Here is a 17,370-nt window from a genome sequence, read left to right as displayed (position 1 = left end):
AAAAATATATGTAATTAGAATATTTTTATTATTTTTTATTTTAATTAAAAGTGTTATTTACAAATTTTAGAGAATGAAAATACTTTCAAATTCTTTTCATGTGATATACAAATGTTTTGTAGTCTTAAAAGATAAGCGTTTTTATTGCTACACAGTTTTTTTAAAAGTTGAAAATTATTTATTTTAAAGAGGAAACATTGTAGTTTTTGCATTCAGCTTATTGTGTATGTACAATATTATTTTTTTTGTTCCTTTAATGTCTATTGTTTATAGCAAAAAAAATATCACTAATAGATTATTATCTCTTTTTTTTTGTTATAATATTAAACTTGAGTCAAAATGTCTATTAAGTTTATAACAAAATTTGTGCTAGATAATGTTTCTATTTTAATTTAAAATTTGTTATCAGTTTCAAAGCACGGCAGGGACCAGAATTCTTGATCTTTTCCAAAATTTTCACCTTGCTCCAAAGTTTGAGGTAAATGGCGTCCTGTTGTTTCCGGCAGGAAAAGGGCCAAAATGGCACAAATTAGGGAAACCGTACCAATTATTGCCATTGGCATTCCGGACCAAAAGACTGCCTGCAGTTAATTGAGAAAAAATTTTAATTAATTGAGTAAAATTATAATTTAGTTATACTCATTGTTTGAAAAGAATTATTTTTCGGACATTTTTTTTTTAACAGGAAAGAGAAAACTTTAGTCAATCTCAGTGTGATATTTCCGACTTTTTTGTTTTCTCTGCTATTATTATTAAATTATTATTATTATTAAATTTTTTTTTTAAATTTTTTTTATTAAATTTTTTTTTTTTGTAGATTAATTAAATTATTAAACTTACGGTATCGGTGACGTAAGGAGCGACCGAATGTGCGCAAATTCCGAAAATATGAATCAAAGCTATTCCTTGGGCCCGAACGGGTGTTGGTAATAATTCGGCGGCATATTGTAGACCAACATTGGCTGCCATATTGAGACAAAATCGAGAAAGCACCGACATTGTTAAAATAGCAGTATCTAAAATATAAATATTATTTATTTATTCCGGGCATCGCACTCATCTACTAAAACTACTATTTACTACTTTTTTTACGATTTTACGATTGGATACTTTTTTTAAATTTATGACACTAAAAGCTACATTTTTCCTTTTTTTAAGAATTTATATTACTTTAAGTCGACCAATAATTGAAATAAAGAAATTATTTTCAAAAATTTTAATTAAATTCTTAGAAACACTTCAAAAATTTTTTTAATAACATTCTTTGAAACAATTCAAATATTTTCAAAAATGTTAATAACATTTTTTTTTTTGTCAAGAATTCAATTATTTTCCCGCATATTGAAATCCTTCGCTGAAATTCAAATATTTCCAAAATCTACAATTTTAATAAAATTTTACAATAGAATTTTGTTTAAACAAATTTACTAAAATTTGTTTAAAAAATTCAATTATTTTCATAAATAAAAATAATTTTTCATAGGAATTCAATTATTTAAAATTTATTTATTGAGAATTTATTTTCCTTAAAAGAATTTAATTATTTTCAAAAAATTCTTAAATATTAATAAATATTAATTAAATATTAATAAAATTCGACGCAAGAATTGAATTATTTTCATAAATAATAGAATTCTTCATAGGAATCCAATTATTTAAAAAATGTTATTAAAATCTTTTTGAAAAAACTCCAATTATTTTCATAAATAATAAAATATTTTTAGACTGAGATCTTCAATTATTTAAAATTCAATTTTCATAAAATTTGTTTGAAAGAATTGAATTATTTAAATAATTTTTTATGAAATTTATTTATAAGGATCCATTTTATTTACAATACCTACAATTATTGTAATTATTTTCCTTAAAAGAATTTATTTATTTTTAAAATTCCTAATATTAAATTCTTCAAAAAATTCAATTATTTAAAAAAAATTTAATAAAATTCTTTGCAAGAATTCATGTAATTTCAAAAATTACGATATTCTTCACAGGAATTCAATTATTTAAAAATTATTATTAAAAATCGTTGCAAGAATTCAATTATTTTCATAATTAATAAAATTTTTCATATGATGTCAATTATTTTTAATACAATTTTAATTGAATTCCTCGAGAATGGAATTATTTTAAAAAAATTTTCTTAGAATTCCTTGGAAGAATTTAATTATTTTTTTTTCATAAATTCATAAAATTTCATTCATATTTTATTCATAAAATACTTTATAAAAATTCTAATTTATAGAATAATCAAATATTCAATAAATCATTTATTATTTGTATTTAAATATTATTGAATTCTCGTAGAACTTTTTAATAGGAATTGATTTAATATTGAATTTTAGTCAAAATTTTAGATTGAATTAGATTTGTCTTAGAGAGAATTGAATTTCTAAAAGGCTTTATTTTGAAATTATTTAAACTATTAATTCCTGTGGAATAATAATTATTTAAATATATATATATATATATATATATTTAACAAATAACTATTCAATTTTTGATGAATTTAATTTAGAAATGTAAAAAAATTAGTCTTTTGAAAGTAATTAAAATTTTTTAAATTTAGTTAAATTGCCGTAAATAATTTAAAAATGTTAAATTAAATTTGCAAATAATTAAAGATTTTTTCAGATTTAATATAAATAAATTTTGTATTGTAAATAATTTTATTTTTTTCCCTTTTAAAAATTATTTTTAAACATAATCGTATTTTTGGAGAATTTTAACTAAAAATTTGGAAAATAATTGAATTTTAGAAAAATTGAGAATTGAAGTTATTGTCAGGACAAGAAAAGAAAGTAAATATATTTTTTTTTTATGGAAATCAGGAAAAAGTCAGGGAAATACTGAATCAAATTTTTTTTACACGACTGAAACGAGTTTTTTTTTAAACTTTTTAAACTTTAAGATTTTAATTTTCGTTAGCTTGTATTTTTTACTACTTTTTTCAGTCTTAATGATACTTTTTGCTACTTTTTCTAAAATTAATTATCGAGTGCAAAGTCTATTATTCTGAAAAATATACAAAACTTTATTTTTTCTAAATAACACTGTAAAAAGAAAGGTACGAATTTAGTACTAATTTTGGCACTACATCGTAATTTGTTTTAATTTAGAACCTTTTTTTTAGAGTGAATCCCAAGGTTTGAAATTTGAAAATGAGTTCTTCTTACCGTGAACTAAAATCAGTTCAGCATAGCTAAAAATCATAGTCAGTGTCATTGTGATGAATAAACAAAATCTACGCCCCCAGCGATCTAGCAACAATATCAACAGCAACCCGGCAGGAAGTTCTGTCGCACATGCCAAAGAGAAGGAAACAAATACCGATGTTTTCAATAGTTTCAACGAGTACACATGCCCATCAAACGCAATCACCGTCAAAGTCCTAAATAAAATGGTTTTGTTTTACTGAAATACAACATTAATATAGTCCTGCTAAATTACATTCATTTTAATTAAAGTTTTCTTAATTAATTACATTCTTCTTTTAAGAAAAAATGCTTTTTTCATTAAAATATTTCTTTATGTCCATAATAGGCCCTTTTTTATGACTATATGTTGAGCATAAAGAAATCCTTTTTATTATGTTCAACATATGGACATAAAAAGAGCCTATTGATAACATGGCATTCACTGTAAAAAGAAAGGTACAAATTCAGTACCAATTTTGCTACTAAATCGTAGTTTGGTTCTATTTTAATACCAAAATCATCTCTAATTTAGAACCTTTTTTTTACAGTGTAATAATTATAGTGAAAATTCAAATTGTGATAGAATTACCAGAGAGCTACAAGTAGTATAACATTTCTAGCCAGACGTGGTGTTTTAAAAAGATTCAAGAGAGTTGCTGATTCCTTTTCCTTATTCGCAGCCTTTACGTTCAACTGAAAAGAAAATAAATCGTATATAGCAAAATGTTTCCTTCTTTCTTTGCTTTTAAATATTGTTAATTCTTACTGAAAAAATCTCGTAAATTCGTGGATTTGGATTCATACCATTCACTTTGGCAATTTTTCTGAGTTTCATCAGAACTTGATCTATTTTTCCATTCGAAATGAACCATCTATTAAAAGCGAATCGATTTTTAAGAAATCTTGAATATGTAATAATAGTGGATTTTAATAGTCTACCGTCACGAAAAAGGTGAATGTTATACCTTGCACTTTCCGGTAAAATCCAAGGAGTTACTAGAGATAGAAAAAATGGCACCGAAATAACGTATGCAAAATATCGCCAATTTGCAACATAATAAGCCAGCCAGGGCAATGCTGTACTGGCAATTGCAAAATATACTCCAAATGCAGCATTAACCACTATTGTGCGTCTCTTCACAGCCATATATTCCATAACTAAAACAAGAATATTTATTATCTTAAGATTGTCTTAGTATATGTGTTCTGACGCGGTGAAAGGGACCTCACGTCCAAAAAAATTAATTTTGAGATATTAATACCATTCTATATAGATTCTTTCAATCTAGATTAATTAATAACTCAAAATTAATTTTTTTGGGCGTAAGGTCTCTTTCACCGTGTCAGGACACATTTATTATCTTAAGATTAGCTTAGTATATTTTTTTATCTTAAGATTATTTTAGTATATTATCTTAAGATTATATTAGTATATTTATTATTTTAGTAGAAGCTTTCTGCTTTAATACAGAGGGAGAAAGATAAAGAATTATAGAAGACCTTCTTTTTTTACTGTGCGATAAATTAATTTTACTTTTTGTTTAAAATGTTTACCAATGATGAGAGGGATATTGATCACATTGTCAAAGGCAAATCCAGAAAAGAATCTGCAGAGAGCAAACGACCAGAAAGAGCCAGTATTTGCAGATGCAATGGTCGCAATTAACGCTGCTATGTTGCAATAAACTACAGCTGGAATTCTCCCTTTGTGATCGGCAACCCATCCAAAAAGAAATCCTCCAATTATTGAGCCACAAAAGAATATCGCTTGAGCCGTGGAAATTAAATATGAACGGTCGCATACCCAATCTAACTTTTTTTGAAAATTATCATATTCTTTTAGTTTCTTTCTTTTTCAAAATAGTACCTAAACTTGCAGCAATCTTTAAGCATGCTGTTATAAAGTTTTCTGCAGATAGCAAAATGTCCTCATAATTCTACGCCATACAAGGTTGCTTGCTTATGTACCATGCAGTTTATGAGGACATTCTGCTTCTTGCCAGGCTTCGCACTCATCTACTAAAATCTACTATTTACTACTTTTTTTTACCATTAGCTACTGTTTGGATACTTTTTTTAAATTTGTGACACTAAAAGATGCTTTTTTCTATTTTTTTTTTCAAAATTTGAAATACTTTAAAATTTAAATTCGCTAATAGTTGAAGTAAAATAATTATTAATTAATTATTAATAAATATTCTTCTCAGAAACAATTCAAAATTTTTTGCAAGAATTCAATTATTTTCACAAATAATGAAATTCTTCGCTAAAATTCAAATATTTTCAAAATCTACAAATTCTAATAAAATTTGACAAAGAATTAAAATATTTAAAAAAATCGTTAATAAAATACTTTCAGTGAATAGATGTCCTTCAGAAAAATTTAATTAATATATGTTAAATAATAAAATTCTCACAAGAATTCAATTATATGGAATATAATTTGAAAAAAAAATTTTTCATAAATAATAAAATTCTTCACAGAAATGCAATTATTTAAAAAAAATTACTGAAATTCGTCGCAGAAATTCAATTATTTTCATAAATAATAAAATTCTTCACAGAAATTCAATGATTTTCTTAAATAATAAAATTCTTCCCACAAATTCAATTATTTAAAACATTTATTGAAATTTATTGCAGGAATTCAATTATTTTCATAATTAAAAAAAAATCTTCACAGGAATTCAATTATTCAAAAAAAAATTTACTGAAATTCGATTTTGGAATAGCCAGATTTATTCTGTAATATTTAATGTAAATATCAACTTCTGGCACTCATCTACCAAAAACTACTATTTACTATACTTTTTTTTACCATTAGTTACTATTTGGATACTTCTTTTAAATTTGTGACACTAAAAGCTACTTTTTTCTTTTTTTTTCAAAACTTGAACTACTTTAAAATTTAAATTTGATAATAGATGAAGTAAACTAATTATTTAATTAATTATTAATAAATATTCTTCTTATAAACAATTCAACCATTTTTTGCAAGAATTCAATAATATTCACAAATAATATTAAATCCTTCTCTAAAATTACAATATTTTCAAAATCTACAATTTTAATCAAATTTCTGAAAAAAATACAATTATTTAAGAAAAAAAAACTTATAAAATACTTCGCAAAAATTCAATTATTTTTAATATAATTTAATTTATTTTCCTTAAAAGAATGTAATTATTTTCAAAATTTTTAATAAAAAAATATTCAAAAGAATTCAATTATTATTACAATTATTTCAATTATTAATAAAATTCGATGCAAGAATTGAATTATATTCATAATTAATAAAATTCTTCACACCATTTCAATTATTTTTAATACAATTTTAAACGAATTCCTCGAAAATGCAATTAGTCTTAAAAATTTTATCAACATATAATTATTTTCATAAATAACAATATTCTTAAGAAGAATTCAATTATTTTCTTAAATAATAAAATTCTTTAAACAAATTTAATTACTTAAAAAGATTTACTGAAATTCGTTGCAAGAATTCAATTATTTTAATAAATAATAAAATTCTTCACAGAAATTCAATGATTTTCTTAAATAATAAAATTCTTCCCACAAATTCAATTATTTAAAAACATTTATTGAAATTTATTGCAGGAATTCAATTATTTTCATAATTAAAAAAAAATCTTCACAGGAATTCAATTATTCAAAAAAAAATTTACTGAAATTCGTTGCATGAATTCAATTATTTTAATAAATAATAAAATTCTTCACAGAAATTCAATTATTTTCTTAAATAATAAAATTCTTCTTACAAATTCAATTATTTAAAAACATTTACTGAAATTTATTGCAAGAATTCAATTATTCAAAAAAAAATTTACTGAAATTCGTTGCAAGTATTCAATTATTTTAATAAATAATCAAATTCTTCACAGAAATTCAATTATTTTCTTAAATAATAAAATTCTTCTTACAAATTCAATTATTTAAAAACATTTACTGAAATTTATTGCAAGAATTCAATTATTCAAAAAAAAATTTACTGAAATTCGTTGCAAGTATTCAATTATTTTAATAAATAATAAAATTCTTCACAGAAATTCAATTATTTTCTTAAATAATAAAATTCTTCTTACAAATTCAATTATTTAAAAACATTTACTGAAATTTATTGCAAGAATTCAATTATTCAAAAAAAAATTTACTGAAATTCGTAGCAAGTATTCAATTATTTTAATAAATAATAAAATTCTTCACAGAAATTCAATTATTTTCTTAAATAACAAAATTCTTCACACAAATTCAATTATTTAAAAAAAATGTACCAAAATTCGTTGCAAGAATTCAATTATTTTCATAAATAAAAAAAAATTTTCACAAGGATTCAATTATTCAAAAAAAAATTTACTGAAATTCGTTGCAAGTATTCAATTATTTTAATAAATAATAAAATTCTTCACAGAAATTCAATTATTTTCTTAAATAACAAAATTCTTCACACAAATTCAATTATTTAAAAAAAATGTACCAAAATTCGTTGCAAGAATTCAATTATTTTCATAAATAAAAAAAAATTTTCACAAGGATTCAATTATTTAAAAAAATTTACTGAAATTCGTTGCAAGAATCCAATTATTTTCAAAACTAATAAAATTCTTTAAACATATTCAATTATTTAAAAACATTTGCTAAAATTTGTTGCAAGAATTGAATTATTTTTAAAAATAATAAAATTCCTCACACGATTTCAATTGTTTTTGATACAATTTTAAATAAATTCCTCGAAAAATGTAATAATTTTCAAAAATTGTATTGAAATTTTTAGATAGCTTCTTTTTTACTACTTTTTTCACTTTTAAAACTACTATTTTCCATTTTTTTAAAATTAATTATTGAGTGCAAAGCCTGTTTGCAGCAAACTTGCACTGCAAATTTCCTGCAAGCTTACAAATTTATCACTATATTCTTGTTTATTGTTTAAAAGTTCTTCACCTCAGCTCCAATACTTGCGTAGGGTATTTGCGTGAAATTGTACTCCCATCGTTCGCATGGAACTGTTCTATTTGTCTTCCACAGAGACGAATGAAAATTTCTATTCACTTTGAGAAGTGATGTAAAATTCAAATCCTTACGACGACACGTGTCATAATATGGATATTCATTTAATCGTGGAATTCCGGCTAGAATTCTGCAAATGTAAGAAAATTAAGTTATTCATTAATAATTAATTAATAACCAATTATATATTTAAATTAAATATTATTATAATATTTATTTATAATAATTATTATTATAACAACCAACAACATTTAAATCTCCCTCTCAGATTATCTCACGTGTCGAAAAAAAATCCTAGGCTAACGGACGCGAACCAAGCACCAAGCCTGACGCGTCCGCAGAGCCGAGGTTTTTTTCCAACTGAGCTAAACTATCGGTTGTAATTAAAAATTCATTGTTATAAATGTTTTAATACTATATAGTAATTTTTCAAAATTTTTACCGATTTTCAACAGAGAGATGTTGTAGTTCATCTATTTTACACCAATGTTCTCGAGGAACGAGAGTTAAAAAAAATTGTGCGAAATATAAAACTGCATATGATACACTGAATGGAATAAGGGCCAACATAATTAGCCATTGATATCTGCCAAAATCTCCTACACACGGTAGCATATCATCAAAAGTTTCATATTTTTGTTTCATTCTCAAGGCAGTGTTCTCATCAGCTTCCTTATCCATTTCCTCTTCGTTAGTATTATTATCACTATTCTGCTTTGCTCCACTGAAAATTCAAATTAAATTTAAAAAATTAGGAATAAATAGAAAAATACTATTTAAATAAATAGAAAAAAAATTAATAAAAATAAATAGAAAAATACTAATGAAAACAAAAAGAAAAATACTATTTAAATAAATAGAAAAAAAAATTAATCAAAATAAATAGAAAAATACTAATGAAAACAAAAAGAAAAATACTATTTAAATAAATAGAAAAAAAATTAATAAAAATAAATAGAAAAATACTAATAAAAACAAACAGAAAAATACTAATAAAAACAAATAGAAAAATACTAATGAAAATAACAAAAAAAATACTAATAAACGTTTTTTATTAGTTTCACTTAGTAAAAAATATAAATGAGAACACGCGCGGCTGGTTATTGGTGGGGAGATATAACGCGCCAATCAGAGTGCGTGACCCCCACTTCTCGCAAAGCACCGCGTACGTTGCTCGCAATTTAAACTTAAAAAGCAATTAAACTAAACAATTCTATAGCAGAAAATAATTTTTTTTCTGAAATATTTTATGCAAAAAAAAAAGATATATAAATTCTATTTTTGCAGGACTAGCATTTCTTTGAAAAAAATTGTTTAACAAAAATAAATATAAAGTGATCGATGGTAATTTGTATATATCAGTCACGATGGCCAATAAAACTATGTTCAAACTTCAGGGACAAATTTATTAAAACAATTAGAAACAAAATAAGTTTTTATTAATAGGTCAATAGCTTTGAGAACTCAACAAATTTTAATTTCATCTCCGAACTACTATTTATAAAAAAAAAATGAGTAATGTTATTTTACTTACATCTCTTCTATTTGTACACTTTTACTTAATTCAAAAACATTTAAATTACCTATTTATTATTATTTTTATTTATTTATTTACTATTTTTTTATTTATTTATTTTTTTATTTACTTTTATTTATTTATTATTTTTTTATTTATTTTATTATTTATTTACTTTTACTTTTTTTGATTGTAAAACACTGAACTGAATTAAAAAGTATTTTTTTGCTTGGCATTTAGAATATTGTTTTCGAATGTAAATTATACTTTAAATTTTGAAGTAATAATTGAGTTCAGCAAAGAGCGTCTAATTTCCGCAAGACAATTAAAACTAATGTATGCAGTTTTGTTTTGTGATAATTAGGTGTTGATTTCGAGTGTGTCCTTCAATGCATAAAAATCTTCTTTGAAAGGCTGTTAATAAAAAAAAATTTTGCTCGTACATTTTAAATGGCCATGAATACTTAAAATAACTTTACATTAAAATTTCAGTATTTGCATATTTTACTGTCTTATTATTGAATTTATAATTAGTACTCTGCCAAATAAGTATAATTAAAAGATTCCCTCATTCCTTTCTGTACATCTGTTTTTCAGTTAATATATTTATTTGTTCATTGATTAAGAATTTTTCCATAACAATCAGTGCTTATAAAAACAGATTGTATCAATTATGAATTTTACTTAAAAATTTAATTCAATTCAAATATAATGTAAATTTCGGAAAATTAAACCTATTGTAAATGTATCAATAAATTAGGATTAATAACGATTTTATATGTTACGAAAATTTACCTATATATATTTATATTAAATTTTGAGAATATGGTATTAAATTTTTTAATTAAAAGAATTTTTACCTTTAGTGATTTAATTAATTGTATTATTAATAATTTAATGTTTATGTTAAGACAGACTAAACAATATTGAGCATTATTTCAAACGATCAATAAAAAACAATTGCATTTTGCATATTTAAAAAAAATAGGTATATAATTAAATGCGGTGTTATCTTTTGGGGAATGTTAATATTCTCTTATCTATACGTCAAAGGAAAGAATTTTTTATTTATACTTGACACTACGAATATAATATTTAAACAATGATGATCTAAAATTATACTTCTTTTTAGTTATTTAAACATTTTGTATAAATTTTCCTGAATTTTCATTAAAAAAAAATATCAGGCTTCGCACTCATCTACTAAAACCTACTATTTACTATTTTTTTTTACCATTAGTTACTATTTGGATACTTTTTTTAAATTTGTGACACTAAAAGTTATTTTTTTCTATTTTTTTCAAAATTTGAACTACTTTAAAATTTAAATTCGCTAATTGTTGAAGTAAAATAATTATTAATTAATTATTAATTAATTATTAATAAATATTCTTCTCAGAAACAATTCAACTGAAATTCAAATATTTTCAAAATTTACTATTCTAATACAATTTCTCAAAAAAATTCAATTATTTAAAAGGAAATTAATAAAATACTTTGCAAAAATTCAATTAATATCATGAATAATAAATATTTACAGGAATTCAATTATTTAAAAATTTTTAATAAAATCCTTCCCAAGAATTCAATTATTTTCATAAATAATAAAATTCTTTCAACAAATTCAATTATTTACAAAAATTTTAATAAAACCTTTGCAAGTATTCAATTATTTTCATAATTAAAAAAATTTTTTCACAGGAATTCAATTGTTTAAAAAAATTTACTGAAATTCGCTGCAAGAATTCAATTATTTTCTTAAATAAAAAAATTTTTCACAGGAATTCAATTATGTAAAGAAATTTACTGCAATTTATTGCAGAAATTTAATTATTTATAATACAGTTTCAGTTAAATTATTTAAAGTAATTGAATTATTCTTTTAAATTTTTATAAAATTCTTATTTGAACAAAATTCAATTATTTACAAAAATTTTAATAAAATAAATCCTTCGCAATAATTCAATTATTTTCATAAGTAATAAAATTCTTGAAATAAAATTCAATTATTTACAAAAATTTTAATAAAATCTTTCGCAAGAATTCAATTATTTTCATTAATAATAAAATTTTTTAAACAAATTCAATTATTTACAAAAATTTACTGAAATTTGTTGCAAGAAATTAATTATTTTCATAAATAATAAAATTCTTCACAGAAATTCAATTATTTAAAAAAAAATTACTAAAATCCGTTGCAAAAATTCAATTCAATTATTTTCATAAATAAAAAAAATGTTCATAGGAATTCAATTATTTTTAATACAGTTTTAATTAAATTATTCAAAGTAATTTAATTACTCTATTCAATTTTCATAAAATTTTTTAAACAAAATTCAATTGTTTACAAAAATTTACTGAAATTCGTTGCAAGAATTTAATTATTTTCATAAATAATAAAATTCTTCACAGAAATTCAATTATTTACAAATATTTACTGAATTTCGTTGCAAGAATTCAATTATTTTTATAAACAATGTTATTCTTCACACGATTTCAATTGTTTTTAATACAATTTTAAATAAATTCCATGAAAAATGTAATTATTTTAAAAAATGTTATTAAAATTTTTGGAAAAAAATGAATTATTTACATAGTTTTGAACTTTCTAATAAGAATTAATTGAAAAATGAATTTTATTTAAAATTTTAGATTATAATTTAATATTAAATGCGTTATAGTATGAATTTTTATAAAAAGGTAAATTTAAAAAACCTTTACCATAAAATTATTAAAAATTTTAATTCCTGTGGAAAAATAACTAAGGACTTATGTGTTTATTGAACAAAAATTATTCATGTATGAATAATTTAATTTAGAAAATTATTAATTTAGTTAATTTGAAGTAAAAATTAAAAATATTTATTTAAATTTCCAGTTAATTGGAATTTTTTTTAAATTTAATTGAAATAAATTTTATATTTTTACTTTTAAAAGTTATTTTTGAAATATAATCGAATTTTTAAAGAATTCTAACTAAAAGTTTGGAAAATAATAAAAAAAAATACAAAATATGCTAATTTAGCAAAATATAGCTGTTTTAAGTAAAAAAAAATTTTTGTGATATAATTTTTTTACTACAAAGTACATAATTGGAGTTACAACAAAATTTTGCTTGTTAGAAATAATTTTGAATTTTTTTCAGTTATGTTGACATAAACATAAAATTATTAATAATACAATTAATTTAGTGGCTAAAGGAAAAAATTGGGCAGAAATCAAAAATAGTACCCATACAGGTATACAATTGAAAATCTCAGTTATAAAATAGACTATTGCGCCAATGACCTACAATCAATTCTCACACGTTTCACACTCCTCTCTGTGTGCTTCGTGTGGCAAATATCGATTTCAATAGACGACGCATACCGAATGAAAACAGAAATATATTAGTTTACCATGAAAAATCAAAATTAAATTACACTGTATTCAGAAAATCACACGTACTGCCTCAACATGAATGGGATTAATTTTGCGTCATTGATTTACACTTTGCAAAAATAAAAAAAACGACAAACATATCCATGGAACCAATCAAGTAAAACAAAATTGCACTTTTCTTGCTATACACCAAAAAAAAAAAACAAAAATCTCAAATCAACTTGTAAAATTATATTAATTAATGACTATGTTAATTAAAACAATTATTTTTCTTTTGATTACTTTTCTCTTCTTGAAAATCGAATATCAGTAAATTCAACGCTGCCAAATCTTTCCATGTTTGAAAAATTATTCCTGTATTGATAAGAAAATTTGTAAATTAATTTTGATAAGATAGATCAGAGGAATTTTCTTCTTTCTGATTTTTTTTTTTAATGACGTTTTTAATTTATATAAAGAAAAACTGTATTTCGCGAACGAGCGTGCGAGCACAACTGCCGGTCTTTTTTATTTTTCACTTACTATACATTTTCATGGCCATATATTCTGAGGCTCCGAATATGTATGCCTCTTGCACCACACTGTATTGTAAACATTTATTATTAGGATAATAATTAAAATCTTTTCGCTTTTTCTTTATAATTAACACAATGAAAGAAAATTTATTTGATTCAAATAAACGATTACTTGTCTGTTACCAAGCAAATATTTACTTGGAGCAAGTAAATATTTTAATTGAATCAAGTAAATATTTTATTGAATCAAGTAAATATTTTATTGAATCAAGTAAATATTTTACTTGAATCAAGTAATTTATATTTAAGTCAATTAAATTGTATTTGGACCAATAATTTCAGTAATTTGAAGCAAATACCATTTACCTAATTTATTTTTTATTTATTTATTTATTTATTTATTTATTTATTTATTTATTTATTTATTTATTTATTTATTTATTTATTTATTTATTTATTTATTTATTTATTTATTTATTTATTTATTTATTTATTTATTTATTTATTTATTTATTTATTTATTTATTTACTTATTTATTTATTTAAAAATTATTTAAATGAAAATTACTGAAAAAAATTTATTTGATTCAAATAAGTATATGATTATACTTGTCTATTATCAAAATAAATATATTTTCTTTAGTCAAATAATTTTTATTGGATCAAAAAAATTGTTTATATTTGCTTCAAATACTGAAATTATTGGTTCAAACAAAATTTATTTGATTTAAATATAAAAATTATTTTGATTCAAGTAAATATATATTTGACAATAGACAAGTTATCCATTATTTGAATAAAATAAATTTTTTTCTCAATGAAGAACATCAATAAAATTTCACGGTTATCACAAAAATTTGATTTTCTTTTTCCCTAAATTTTCCTCGATCTACAGATGGAATTTTAATTTTTTTCTCATAAAAATTTTCAAAGTAGTTCAATTATAAAAAATTCCAGTAAAATTATTAAAGAAATCAAATGACTTTAAAATTGTTCAATTATTTATTTATAAAAATTGAATTCTCTAAAAAAAAGAACTGAAATATTTAAAAAATCTAATTGTTTCGTTTTGTCCTAAATTTTCCCTGATTTACAGACAGAATTTCCAATTTTTTCTGATCTTTATAAAAAAAATTGAAGGAAAGTTCAATTATAAAAAATTTTAGTAAAATATTATTAAAAAAACTCAATTACTTTTTGTCGAATTCTTGAGAATTTTAATTATTTCAAATTTTTTCAATTATTTATTTATAAAAATTAAATTCTTTTTAAAAAAGTGGAACTAAAATGCTTAAAAAATCTAATTTTGCCGATTTCCAAATAAAATTATTTGAAACTTTAATTTTGAAAAAATTAAATGTATATCTTTCTAAAATTAACTAATTAACAAAAAATATAATTATTACTCTTTTGAAAATAAATTATTTTAAATTCAATTCAGATCCTATAATATTATTTTTTACACTGATTTTTTTATTTAATTATTATTTAATTATTTAGGAAACTCATTATTATTATTTTGGCACAAGAATTAAATTTTTCAAAAAGTTTGAAAGATTTTCATAAAGTTTTTATTTAAAACCTTCTGAAATTCAATTGTTTATAAAAAAAATCAATGAAAATCGAAAATTACTTAGAAAAGTTCAAACAAACGTATTTAAATAAATTCGATTTTGACTCTTTATGGAAAATTCAATTATTCACCAATTGTTAAATAAAAATTCTTAATTAAAATTCAATTTTTCAAAATCAATTAATCTGATTTTTGTAAAATTCAATTATTTACCAATTTTAATTAAAATACTTTAAAAATTCAATTTTTTAAAAATATCTAATGAACTTCTTTACCAAATTTAATTATTTTCAATTCAATATCACAAGATTATACAAGATTATTAATTTATTATTATAAATATTATTGTAAATAATAATAATAATTATTATAATTATTATTATTATTATTATGAATATTATTCTTAATTATAAATATTACAATTATTATTATTAATTAATAATAAAAGCCACACTTAATTTGATAATTCTTCAATAAATTTTCTTTTATAAATTCAAGTTTCTTTAAAACTTGAATTAATATTCCCAAGAAGCGTAATTTTTTGATTGAAAAAAATTATTTAAAACTAGTATAATTTTTTTATCATTGTTTACAAAAGTCAACTGTTGACGCAACAATTAAATTCATTGCATGCATCAATGACTTTTTTACCCTTCAATCAGTGAAATCTAATTTTTTTAGCAAATAATTTGCAAAGTTTAAATTAAAAATAAACTATTAATTTTACAATGTAAAACTCGAATGACATTTAGTGTTTCATTTTATGAATTACAGATACATATCACAATAATAATAATTAAAAATGAATGCGATGGCAAAAATTTGTAAAATTTATTTCATTTAATCAAATTTTTTCCTTCATCGTTTTTCAGGAATTAGATTGAAAAATTTCCAAACATTTCTCTGAATTTCAATAATAAATTTATTATTCGTTATATTGACGTTTTCATATAGCAAATAAAAAAAAAGTTCTCATAATTAAATCAATAGCGTTCGTTCCTTGTTCATTGTACAAACACAAGAATTTTTTACTAATTAGAATTATATTAAATTCCTCCCCTTATAATTAATAATTGATAATATAACAATAATTTTCATTGAAAAGTTAAAAATTAATAATATTTTACTCCTACCTTTGTTTTATTGATGATTTCACAAAATGCTGTTATATTCCTCTTTTAAATTAATTCACACAATTATTATTACTCTGTTGAATGGAAAAAAAATGACGAGAGAATTATTTCTTTGGTATCAATTGAAAATTAATAGCTTGTGTTATGCTCGACATCTAAGCTGCGTATGTAAAAGGAAAGTAAATGAAAAAACACTCAGAGGATTTAAATTACATTTGGATTATGATGATCAAGTGTTAGAGAGAAATAATATTCTCACTTTCACTCATACACACACACACAATCACAAAATATTATTACTCTCTCGCCAAATCATTAAGTAAGGCATATCTTTATAGCAGCTCTAGGTTAAAAGGTTGACTCCAAATTTCAAATTAAGGCAAGGAAACAGGAAATCGATGAATAAACTGTTATTCAAATATTCATTATAATACTGTAAATAAATGTAATACAACATGGTTCCCATAGTAGATTAGGGAAATTTTAGGGGAAAATTAGGGGAAAAACTTTGGCAGGAAAATTATGGAATTCAGGGAAAAGTCATGGAAATCAGAGTAAACTAAAGGATTTTTTAATATATAGATCAACTTCAAGAGGTTTTAATATGAAATTATATAAAATTTCAAATTTTTAATGAATTTAATTAGAAATTTTAAAGAACTTAGATTTTTGAAAAATTTTTAATAATTCGACTTCTTCTGAACTTAGTTAAATTTTTTAATTATTACATCTCGATTATTAAAAATAATGGATTTATAGAAAAATTTTAGTTAAAAATACTAAAAAAATAATTGAATTCTTAAAAGTTACTATTTATGAGTTTATAATAATATTCGGTATAACTATTTTTTTGTTGAAAAATTTTAATTTCAATTCTGTTGAAATTATAGTTGAATTTTATAAATTATATGTGTAAATTGTTTCAAAAGTTCCAAAGGAATTCTTCAAAAGAATTCAATTATCTTGATAAATATGAAAATTCTTTCCAGTTGTAATTCACTTATTTTACAGGAATTTTAATAAAATTCTT

General features: G+C 21.4%; 1 protein-coding gene across 3 annotated transcripts; it reads right to left on the bottom strand.

The window, feature by feature from the left end:
- Window positions 1–50: 50 nt before the first annotated feature.
- On the bottom strand, window positions 51–16,600 carry LOC122497942 (carcinine transporter-like). 3 transcript variants are annotated; one of them, XM_043605411.1, is made up of 10 exons: window positions 13,402–13,618; window positions 8,665–8,946; window positions 8,157–8,352; window positions 4,752–5,010; window positions 4,163–4,355; window positions 3,964–4,069; window positions 3,787–3,890; window positions 3,177–3,391; window positions 841–1,016; window positions 51–581 (listed from the first exon to the last, which is right to left on the bottom strand). In XM_043605411.1, the coding sequence occupies exons 1-10, from the start codon at window positions 13,455–13,457 to the stop codon at window positions 393–395; spliced, it is 1,776 nt and encodes a 591-aa protein (XP_043461346.1). In that variant the 5' UTR covers window positions 13,458–13,618; the 3' UTR covers window positions 51–392. The 3 variants fall into 3 exon arrangements, with proteins under 3 accessions (XP_043461346.1, XP_043461431.1, XP_043461515.1); XM_043605496.1 differs by lacking the exon at window positions 13,402–13,618 and adding an exon at window positions 16,341–16,600 and having other exon boundaries at window positions 52–581; XM_043605580.1 differs by lacking the exon at window positions 13,402–13,618 and adding an exon at window positions 13,161–13,179 and having other exon boundaries at window positions 52–581.
- Window positions 16,601–17,370: the final 770 nt, after the last annotated feature.

The sequence above is a fragment of the Leptopilina heterotoma genome, unplaced genomic scaffold, assembly GCF_015476425.1.
Source record: "Leptopilina heterotoma isolate Lh14 unplaced genomic scaffold, ASM1547642v1 Lhet_0, whole genome shotgun sequence".
NCBI lineage: Eukaryota > Metazoa > Arthropoda > Insecta > Hymenoptera > Figitidae > Leptopilina > Leptopilina heterotoma.
Note: the sequence above shows the minus strand (reverse complement) of the source record. Positions and strands in the feature narration are given on the sequence as shown.

Excerpts from the sequence above, each read along its gene's own strand:
- LOC122497942 (XM_043605411.1), bottom strand. The coding sequence starts at position 13,457 with ATGGAAAGATTTGGCAGCGTTGAATTTACTGATATTCGATTTTCAAGA. Across the intron at positions 8,947-13,401 it reads CGATTTTCAAGAAGAGAAAA|TGGAGCAAAGCAGAATAGTG; the intron begins GTAATCAAAAGA and ends TTGAATTTTCAG. Across the intron at positions 582-840 it reads CTCCTTACGTCACCGATACC|GCAGTCTTTTGGTCCGGAAT; the intron begins GTAAGTTTAATA and ends AATTAACTGCAG.